This window comes from Bos javanicus, chromosome 23, assembly GCF_032452875.1.
Source record: "Bos javanicus breed banteng chromosome 23, ARS-OSU_banteng_1.0, whole genome shotgun sequence".
Classification (NCBI taxonomy): Eukaryota; Metazoa; Chordata; class Mammalia; order Artiodactyla; family Bovidae; genus Bos; species Bos javanicus.
In genome coordinates, this window is record NC_083890.1 from 51,173,160 (window position 1) to 51,183,799 (window position 10,640).

The 10,640-nt window shown below is 54.5% G+C and overlaps 1 protein-coding gene across 2 annotated transcripts; it reads left to right on the forward strand.

The window, feature by feature from the left end:
• Nucleotides 1-408: 408 nt before the first annotated feature.
• SERPINB1 (serpin family B member 1) lies at nt 409-9,623 on the forward strand. 2 transcript variants are annotated; one of them, XM_061398998.1, is made up of 7 exons: nt 409-501; nt 1,441-1,615; nt 4,251-4,385; nt 4,926-5,043; nt 6,333-6,475; nt 6,559-6,726; nt 8,360-9,623. In XM_061398998.1, the coding sequence occupies exons 2-7, from the start codon at nt 1,448-1,450 to the stop codon at nt 8,759-8,761; spliced, it is 1,134 nt and encodes a 377-aa protein (XP_061254982.1). In that variant the 5' UTR covers nt 409-501; nt 1,441-1,447; the 3' UTR covers nt 8,762-9,623. The 2 variants fall into 2 exon arrangements, with proteins under 2 accessions (XP_061254982.1, XP_061254981.1); XM_061398997.1 differs by lacking the exon at nt 409-501 and adding an exon at nt 745-1,205.
• Nucleotides 9,624-10,640: the final 1,017 nt, after the last annotated feature.

A 10,640-nucleotide genomic window follows, 5' to 3' on the forward strand; every position in this document is an offset into this window, starting at 1 on the left:
TGTCAGTTGCCAGGGGAGTCTTGGGGCTGAATTTACTGGACACCTGAGCCAGGGACCTGGGCGATGTTGCTTGGAACTGATTCTATTTCCTCTCACCCTGAGGGCCCCTCCTCACCACCACCACCACCACCACTCCCGCACCCCATAACCGGAGAGGCTGGAGTGTACAGATGAGACTTCAAAGAGGCTGGTTTGGCCTCTGAAAGGTGATGCATCGGCGTCTCAGTCATTCACACCTTAGTAAGAAACAGCTCATCTTGACAGAGATGACAGGCCCTTGACAGAGACCTGAGTTGCCTGGAACTCAGGGGTGCTGATCCCCAGGAGGGCGCTGCGCGCACGCGGCTCACCGCCGGATGCACCGCCCTGCTCCGGCTCCTGGGAGGTGAGTCAGGGGGCAGGGCGTCCCGCCCTCACCGCCTGCGCCGCCCCCTTCTGCCGCTATAAGGGCCGCGCCCGGCCTGTCCCAGACCCCGCCCCGCCCAGGCAGCCCAGCAGCGGGTAAGGCTGGGCAGGGAGCTGGGCGGGCGGGACAGGCTCGGGTCCGCTCGCGCCCCGCGGGGTCCGGCATCTGGCGGTCACCCCGGCCCGCCGTGCGCCCCGCGGAAACTCCTTGTCCGATGGTCACCCAGTCCCTTGGCCCGCGCCCCGCGGAGTCTCCTGTGCGGCGGTCACCCCGCCCCGCCGTGCGCCCGCCCCGGGCTCCCCGCGCCGCGTCCTGTCGCTCTAGGCCGGCGCCGGCCCGAAGGCGGAACCCAGCCCTTCTCCCCCTCCTCCCGAGCTGTTTGCGCGGTCCGGCCCAGGCCAAGCCGCTCCTCCTTCCTCTTTCCTGCTGCTGGAGGCGCGGGCGGCGATTTCTCAGCGACAGTAATAATTCAGCTGTGACTGGCATGCGGGGCAGCCGCCGGCCGATCCCCTTCCTCGCCCGAGTGTGGGGCTGAGAGCGAGGCCGGGCCGGGACAGGGGCCAGCTGATGGGCCAGGGCCAGCTGCTGCACCCTCAGACCCCGCTGCCCACGGGAGGGACAGGGTTTCTGGTCACCTTCTCCCTGTCCAGCCGCTCGACCTGCTTCGGGGCCTGTGTTGGGTTTCCGAGCTCTCATATCCTGCGAGAATGGGGACAAGACCTCTCCAGACATCGGACAGTGAACCCCAAAACGAGGGTCATCCTGTCTCCTTGCTGGAATTTGCTTCATTGGTTGGCAGGTCGCCCTGATTTTCTAAGGGAAACTTGGATCCCATGTCGGTGCTGAGTCCTTGGCCAGTCTCCCCAGGCTCTCACATCTATGCCTGCGGGTTCTTGCCCTCCTCAAAAGAGAAGGAGAACATACAAGTTCCAGTGAACTTAAGGGGGGGTGGCCCAAGCTGAGAGGAGACGGGGGTGACCTTGTTGATTCACTTGTGCGGCCGTGGGTGGCTCAGGCTCTGCTCTGCGTTGCAGCCTCACCATGGAGCAGCTGAGCGCAGCGAACACCCGCTTCGCCGTGGACCTGTTCCTCACCCTGACCGAGCACAATCCTGCCGGAAACATCTTCATCTCCCCCTTCAGCATCTCGTCAGCGCTGGCCATGGTCTTTCTGGGGGCCAGAGGCGACACTGCGGCGCAAATGTCCAAGGTCAGCAGAAACTAGCCAGAATAGTCTGCTTTCCCCGCTGAGCTCTGCCGCTGCTGCTGCTGCTGCTAAGTTGCTTCAGTCGTGTCCGAGTCTGTGCGACCCCATAGACGGCAGCCCACCAGGCTCCCCTGTCCCTGGGATTCTCCAGGCCAGAACACTGGAGTGGGTTGCCATTTCCTTCTCCAGTGCATGAAAGTGAAAAGTGAAAGTGAAGTCTCTCAGTCGTGTCTGACTCTTAGCAACCCCATGGACTGCAGCCTACCAGGCTCCTCCATCCATGGGATTTTCCAGGCAGGAGTACTGTAGTGGGGTGCCATTGCCTCAGCCGGGATCAAAGGCTGTACCTCTGAGCTCTTGCAGTGCATTTGTGGGCTTTCCAGATGGCTCAGTGGTCAAGAATCTGCCTGGAATGCAGGAAACTCAGGCAGACTCGGTTTCAATCCCTGGGCCTGAAAGATCCCCCTGGAGGAGGGCATGGTAGCCCACTCCAGTATCCTTGCCTGGAGAATCCCATGGACAGAGGAGCCTGGGGGGCTGCAGGCCACGGGGTCACAAAGAGTCGGACAAGACTGAAGCGACTTAGCAGGCATGCGTGCACAGTGCGTCTGTAGAACTGTGTCTCAGTGTTCAGCGTTGTGTGTCACGTTATACGTTACACTTCATGAGTTCAGACTTCCAGAAAAAGCCCCAGGGAAAATCCACTTGGATGCAGGCTGTCTTTATGATCCAGTCTCTTCTGAGCACCTGCGATGGGGTGGCTCTAGTTGTAAAGATCCCTCCTGCCAATGCAGGAGATGTGAGAGCCTCAGATTCAGTCCTTGGGTCGGGAAGATCCCCTGGAGGAGGAAATGGCAGCTCACTCCACTATTCTTGCCTGGAGCCCATAGAGTCACAGAGTCAGACAGGACTGAAGCAACCTCGCATGGATGCATGCATGAGACAGACAGTGTTTTTGGTTGGGCTGAGCAAGTGTGAAGTGTGGAGTGTTAGTCGCTCAGTCGTGTCTGACTCTTTGTGACCCCATGGGCTGTAGCCCACCAGGCTCCTCTGTCCAAGGGGATCCTCCAGGCAAGAATACTGGAGTGGGTTGCCATTTCCTCCTCCAGGGGATCTTCCCGACCCAGGGATCGAATCCAGGTCTTCTGCATTGCAGGCAGATTCTTTACCACCTGAGCTACTGGGGAAGCCCAGTGGAGTCTCCCACATTTGGGGAAATCACAGGGGTCAGCTCGTGCCAAGTGCAATGGGTGAGCCTCGCCCTGGGACACCCGCCTGTGTGACCACGGTGTCTCCCCCGGGCTGAGGACAGAGCAGTGAGAAGACTGGCCGCCCCGCCGCCTGCTGCTTCTGCCCCAGCATCGCCCGCTGGCTCTCACAGGCACCTCCTCCCCCAGGACCGTCTGCTTTCTGCTTTGCCTGTGATGCCGGCTCCTCCCTCCAGCAGCGCCTGCGGGGTCTTGTTCCTTGTGAGCATAATGAGGCCTAGTGGAGAGGTCCAGGGGCCACGAGAGTGTCCGGCCCTGTGCTCCTGGGCCTGGCCCAGGCGTGTCCTGTGTGAGCAGGAGGGCCCTTCAGGGAGACGGGGAGGCGATGTGGAGACTCCGCCTGTCCTTGGGGGGTGCGGAGGGCACCCGTGTGCTGGGCCTGCTTTATTCTGAGTGGGGAACTCTGGCTTTCCTCGAAAGAAAGGGCGTCCGCGAAGGTCTTTCTAATGTCCAGGCCACTGGTCACGCTGCACCTAGAGCCAGGGAAGGTCCAGCCCGGATTCAGGTTCACCGGCCTGTTGCAGCTGCAACAGGTACAAGTGTTTGTACTTGATGGAAAACCAACGGTTTTCATCACTGTAGATACAGAAGCATTTGAAAGTTTTCAAAAATCTACTTAAAAAAAAAAGAAAGGAAAAAACCCTGGTACTAGTAACTGTTAGTTGCCCCTGCAAGGTAATCTGAGCTTCTGTTTTGAGGTTTTCCAGGAACTTCACAACCTCAGTGAAGAGCAGTCTTAGGTTCTTACCCCGTTTCCCTGAAGAGACGGATCACAGAGCCCACACACACGCTCCACGTGTCAGGGAGAGACCGGCCTTTGTACACGGGAGAGCTTTGCTCTTTGTGCCCTAAAAGAAGGAACCAGCCCAGGCCGCATAAAACCATAAAGTGGCTCTTGGTATAACTGATAGGTGGAGAGTTAAACTTTGTCCAGTGTTAAGTTTAATGAAATTGTTTTTAAGCAAGTGAGTTACTGACGCTGGCAAGGCAATAACAAACCTCTCAGTCTCTACTACCTTTGTGTTCTTGCATAGCTGATGATTCTTGTATCTACTGTTTATTTCTGAGAACTCTCAGGAGAAGTCTACTTGTACAAATATGGACATGCCATTTATGATTGGGGGAAGCGGGCTTGTATACATGTTTAGTTTAGTAACCACTCATATTTGTGCAACTGTAATTATATCAAAAAGTGATGCTGAAGGGCAGCTTTCAATATACTTACTATGTTTCACAAAGCGAATACATTTTGGATTTTGCTGATCAATAATTAGTACTAAAACATATTAATTTGATGGAAGCAAATTCCAAGGAACCGGGTTATAATTTCAAAATCCATGGTTATAGAAAGAATATTTCCTTTATTTTAGGCTCTGCATTTCGAAGGAGTTGAGATTCATTCGGGATTTCAGAGTCTGAATGCTGATATCAACAAGCGTGGTGCTCCGTACACTCTGAAACTCGCCAACAGGTTATTCGGAGAGAAGAGTTACGATTTCCTCCCTGTGAGTGCTTTGCTCTTCGTGTTCTCAAACTCGAAAGACAATGCAGACTTTTTGCCCAGCACAATCAAGTCACGCAAACCAGTTTTAATTTTTATAAACATTCAGAAAAATAATCCAGAATGAAAACATAACCAACAGCATTCGCCTCGGCGGATGTGATTTCGTTTTCTCATCCCCACAGTGAAAAGGTCAGCCCTGGCTGCTCTACTAGAGAAATCCAAAGTGAAGCCCGTCATTCATGTCCAAGTACAGCCAGTGTTTGCTCGTTTATGACAGTGTTAGTCAGAGAATAGAAAAGAATCGGTAAATTTCGTGCAACACCAAAACTACTGGGCTACACTCGTAAGAGTGGTTAGGATGGTCAAGTCAATGCTACATATTTTTCACCAGAGTAAAAAAAAGTAGAAGAGCTAGAATTTTTGTTGTTACCATGAAATATGCCTTTGGGGATTATTCCTGTTGCTTTTAAGGATTTTGGAGAACCACCTCTGTATGGAGAAGGACTTACTCACGACACCTCCTGTTTCTTTTCTTAAACAGGAGTTCTTAGCTTCAACGCAGGAAATGTACAGTGCTGAGCTGGCCAGTGTGGATTTTCTGCGGGCCCCCGAGGACGCGAGGAAGACCATAAACGCGTGGGTCAAAGAGCAGACGGGAGGTGAGCGAGGGCGGCGCTGGCCGTCCGCCTGGCCCTTCCTTCCCTCCGCCCGCCTCCCCCTGCGGGGACCCTCCCCTCCCTCGCCTCTCGGCCTGACCCTGGGGTCCACCCCTGCCCAGGCCGGTCAGCTTTCAAACTCAGGAATCTCTCCAAGTGGAGATGTAAACATGGTGTAACTGAAGATGCTGCAGCTTCTTCCCTGTAAGCTCCCCAAACTGTGCTTAAAAGTTGAAACTAACATTGACTGTAGAATAAACGGATGAAAACCTCGTGATCCAATGTCTACAAGCCGCTGTGGCCAGGAGTGTTTCCGCCAACACCTCATCTAAGGAGTCAGGCTGTGTCTCTCGTTCGTGTCCCTGTCGTAGTCACGGAATGGTCAAGGCACCCACAGGACACCTGTCCCTTCCACACCCACAGCGGCCGTCACAGCCACACGCACCACGAGTGGGCCATGTGTCCGCGGAGGAGCTGTCCTACCTCTTAGACGTCTGTTAAAAGCTTCCCGGTGGGAGTTAGGCGACCACTTGGATGATTTGAAGAAGCAATTTACTTCTTAGTGACTAGAAACACTTTGGTTAAGAAATTTTTCCTTTCCTGATAAAGAATGGCCTGTCTCCAAATGAGGCCTGCTGATTATCATACATCCCAGAAAAGGAGATTTTTCCTGTTTTTAGCCCTTTAACCCAATACCTTGTTTCGAAGCATCGCCCCCCCGCCCCAGGGGTAGTTTGTGTTTCCCCTCATCCGCCCTCGAGTTGTCTGGTCTTAATTGTGGCGTGTGCTCTCCAGGTGTGGTGTGTGGGCTTAGCTGCTCCGAGACTTGTGGGATCCTAGTTCCCCAACCAGGGATGCAAGGAAAGCAGATTCTTAGCCACCCAACCACCAGGGAAGTCCTTCCGAGCCGGTTCATCTCCAGTGGGAGCACCCCGGGGCCTTAGCGTAGTGCCATGTGACAGGACTTTGGGTAGAAGGAAGCGTTTGAATTGCATTTCAGTGCTAATCAAGTGTGTTAGTCGCTCAGTCGTGCCCGACTCTTTGTGACTCCATGGATTGCTGCCCACCAGGCTCCTCCGTCCATGGAATTTTCCAGGCAAGCATATTGGAGTGGGTTGCCATTTCCTTCTCTGTGGGTCGTTCCCAACCCACGGATTGAACCCCAGTCTCTTGCACTGCAGGCAGATTCTTTACCAACTGAGCTATGAGGGAAGCCTAGTGCTGATCAAAGGTCCCTTCAAATTTGGAATTCTGATAGGTGGGTTTTTAAAAAGCTAAGTTTGTCTTTTTAGGGAAAATTCCGGAGCTGTTGGCCTCAGGTATGGTTGACAGCTTGACGAAGCTGGTGCTGGTGAACGCCATCTATTTCAAAGGGAAGTGGCAGGAGAAGTTCATGGTGGAGGCCACCAAGGATGCGCCTTTCAGACTGAATAAGGTGAGGCCGGATGGCTGTCTGGATGACTCTGTGCTCCGAAGCCACGCGGATAATGATGGGCGATCTGTGGTCTGATTGTTCAGAAAGAAACGAAAACGGTGAAGATGATGTATCAGAAGAAGAAGTTTCCCTTCGGCTACATCAAGGACCTTAAGTGCCGGGTGCTGGAGCTGCCCTACGAGGGCAAGGACCTCAGCATGGTCATCCTGCTGCCGGACGACATCCAGGACGAGGCCACGGGGCTGAAGAAGGTGCGGCCCCACTCCCCTCGTGGTGCCCGGACTGTGTGTGTGTGTGTGTGTGTGTGTGTGGAAGAGGCAGGAGTGTGAAGACGGCAGTTTTTCTTCCGCGTGTCTGCCCTGTTGGGTGCTTTGCCCTTCTCCTCCTAACTAAACTTCCTGTTGGGCGGGGTCTGGTATTAGCCATCTGCAGCTACAGCATGCGTTAGAACCTGGCTGTTCCTGCTCTCGGCTGTATTTGCATGGTTGTCCCTTCCTGACTGTAACAGGGACAGTCCGGGATTAGCAGCATCAGCAGGGCAGTGCGGCGTGGCTCTGTCCCAGTGGAGCAGCAGTAACAGGGCGGCCGCAGGAGCTGGGCTCACGCAGCTCACCCTGTGCGCCCGGCGTTCTCTGCGGGGCGGTCCGGCACCTGCAGCAGGGCTCGAGCGTGTGCTACGGTTTCCCCACTTTAGACGAGGGACTCGGTCCGTCTCTGGTTTTACCAGTGTGCTGCTTGTTGTTGTTCAGTCAATAAGTCGTGTCCGACTCTGTGCGACCCCGTGGACTGCAGCACACCAGGCTTCCCTGGCCTTCACTGTCTCCCAGAGCTTGCTCAAACTCATGTCCGTCGAGTCGGTGATGCCATCCAACCATCTCATCCTCTGTCATCCCCTTCTCCTCCCGCCCTCAGTCTTCCCAGCGTCAGGGTCTCTTCCAATAAGTCGGCTCTTTGCATCAGGTGGCCTAAGTATTGGAGCTTCAGCTTCATGAGCTATGTCTATCAGGACAACTTCAGCTGTGGGAGGTTTGCGGATAACCACAGCGACCACTGGGACTCAGATAAATAGAAGACATAGAAGAAAGCTTTAAAAATTACCCCGTGTCAGTCAGTTAGGGTGGTGACAGCCATGGTGGCGGTGGTCCAGCGTGGCAGAGGCTCAGTCAGTCCTGGGTGAGGGCGGGTGGTTCCCGGGCCTTGTCTCCATACGGGGCCTTGGTGCCCGGGAACACGGTTCTGTGTATTCTCACCAGCATCCCGGGCCTTGTCTCCATACGGGGGCCTTGTGCCCGGGAACACGGTTCTGTGTATTCTCACCAGCAGTCCTGGGTAAGGGCGGGTGGTTCCCGGGCCTTGTCTCCGTACGGGGCCTTGGTGCCTGGGAACACGGTTCTGTGTATTCTCACCAGCATCCCGGGCCTTGTCTCCATACGGGGGCCTTGTGCCCGGGAACACGGTTCTGTGTATTCTCACCAGCAGTCCTGGGTGAGGGCGGGTGGTTCCCGGGCCTTGTCTCCGTACGGGGCCCTGGTGCCCGGGAACACGGTTCTGTGTATTCTCACCGTCAGTCCTGGGTAAGGGCGGGTGGTTCCCGGGCCTTGTCTCCATACGGGGGCCTTGGTGCCTGGGAACACGGTTCTGTGTATTCTCACCAGCATCCCGGGCCTTGTCTCCATACGGGGGCCTTGGTGCCCGGGAACACGGTTCTGTGTATTCTCACCAGCAGCCAGAAAGGCGTGAAGTCCCCAAGTGGAACCTGTTTTGGTGCAAACATGAAGGAAACCAGTGAGCAGTGGGTAGGAGGGTCCGTTCATCTAAAGAATGCCTTATTGACTGACTTCCATAGAATGGTTTCAGCTCTTCTTTTCGCCCATTCTATTCCAGATTGAGCAACAGCTGACTCTGGAGAAGCTGCGGGAGTGGACCCAACCCGAGAGCCTAGACCTCCTTGAGGTCAGGGTCCAGCTGCCCAGGTTCAAGCTGGAGGAGAGTTACGACCTCCAGGAGCCCCTGGCCCGCCTGGGTGCGCGGGATCTCTTCAGCAGCAAGGCAGACCTGTCTGGCATGTCGGGGGCCAAGGACCTCTTCATATCCAAGGTGGTCCATAAGTCCGTCGTGGACGTGAACGAGGAGGGCACGGAGGCGGCGGCCGCCACGGGGGCCATCGCCGAGTTCGCCATGCTTGTGCCGGAGGAGGAGTTCGTTGCCGACCACCCTTTCATCTTCTTCATCCGGCACAAGCCCTCCTCGAACATCCTGTTTCTAGGCAGGCTTTCCTCCCCATAGAAGCTAGAGACGTTAATGCAAGGTCAAGCCTAAGCTCTTTGCCTGCCCTTTAGATGGGGACCATTCGCATGTATCTTTACCCATAAAGTACTATTCGATAATGAATCTTTAATCTCCTTTGTAAGCTCAGCTCTGTTGGCTGTTCACACTTGGCATGGGTATCTCTTCTTCTTTTTTTATACTGAAAAAATCCCGTGATTTCTCTTGAATGCACTGAGTTAAAAAAAGAGAAAAATCATATGTGTAGATCCTTGACAATGTAGCAGTCTAGGAAGTTGCTATACTTTCCTGAGAGCCGGGGGGGACAGTGGTCACGCCGTCATCTGTTTTTAGAGATAGACTTTTGGAAGCCGCGGTAGAGAGATGTCCTGATAGCTGAGGGGAGGCACAACAGATACTCAGTTGAAATATAGGCTAGCGCCCCCATTGAGGGCCAGGGTTATGAGACAGCCTTGCCTTGGTGAGGTCTCTGACCCTGTGTCCAGCCCTCCGACCTGGCCGTAACCCACGCTCTCCCTTGTCTGTTCTCCCTCGCTCCTCCGGATGCGTGCTATGAGGGGCACAAGGAGTCAGGCATTAGATGTCTTATCAGGAAAGAAGCCAAGAAATGGCAACAGGATCTCACTGCTCACTGCCTTCTCCCATGTTTTCTGATGAAGGCTCTTGATGTCCATCATCTGGCACACGTTTTTATGGTCACAGGACAGCTTTATGCAAGGCTGTGGAGGAAGACGGTGGCCGGGTGCTATTTGATGGATGTCAACCTTTGTCAATGTTCTTCTTGGAATGTGCCTTGAATTGCTGCTTCTTGCTCTCGTGAAGCTGGTGGGTTGGTTAATAAAGTTTCCTCAGATCGTGCAAACCAGACTGACCTCAGTCCTCTTATTTCTCCCTGATCTCGGGCAAGCCAAGACTGCAGAAGCAGGTTCTTGGCCGGACCTGTGCTTACATCTGGCTGATACGGAGTGACTGCACAGGACAGCAACAGAATCGCAGCAGGCCTCACCTTGGCAGGCGCTTCTCCTCCTTTCTCACGGTTCTCCCTAGCGCCTGCCATCCAAGGCCTCGTGGCTACAGAGACCAGGAGGACAGCCGCAGCGGTCTGTCCCTCTTTGCTCCTCAGTCCAATATCCACTCAGTGATTTAGAGTAGGTCGTGTGGATCGAGTTACGTGGGCCCAAGCAGCTCTGCTCAAATCCTCCCTTTCTGTGTTTGAGGGAACAGGCCCCTGGACTACCATCAGCTGTTGAAGTCAGAACAACTAGGAGATACGAGAGCAGGGACTAGATCTGATTCTTTTTTTTTTTCTGGTCTCGCTGCCCGTAGCCACCAGGGACGGAACTGTGCCCTTGTGGCCCTGGCAGTGAGAGTGTGGCGTCCCAACCACTGGGCCACCAGGGAAGTCCCCCGGTTCATATTTGATGTGGACAACATCCACCTCTCATGATGATGAGTGAGATAACCCAGAAACGTCTGGAGACCAACTGGAAAACCAAAAAAATACATGGCAGCCCCTCGGGGGAAGGTTGACTTGATCGTGGAGAAACACTGGGCCCGAGACCCAGCAGGGGCTGGGGCATCTCCCAACCCAGAACAGATCTATGAGGAGTGATGTGGGGGTTTTGGCACTGTGCTAGGCTAGGGAGGCTGTGTTTGGACCCATCAAGAGTGAGGGCCCCATTCAACCTCCTGCCACCCTAAGGTATGAGCGAACCATTGCAGAATGCAGCCCTGCTGAAGTCGTCAGACAGCCTGGAAAATTCCAGGCCCTATAATTGGGTTATTCATCCTGGTTTGCTACAACCCAGAGGCAGAAAGATTACCCATAAATTTCAAATGACTTTTTATAAGCAGCTTTTCTTATACAACATCCAGCATA

Coding starts and splice junctions, on each gene's coding strand:
- SERPINB1 (XM_061398997.1), top strand. CDS start 1,114: ATGGGGACAAGACCTCTCCAGACATCGGACAGTGAACCCCAAAACGAG. Junction 5,044..6,332: donor GGTCAAAGAGCAGACGGGAG/GTGAGCGAGGGC, acceptor TTGTCTTTTTAG/GGAAAATTCCGGAGCTGTTG. Junction 6,727..8,359: donor AGGCCACGGGGCTGAAGAAG/GTGCGGCCCCAC, acceptor ATTCTATTCCAG/ATTGAGCAACAGCTGACTCT.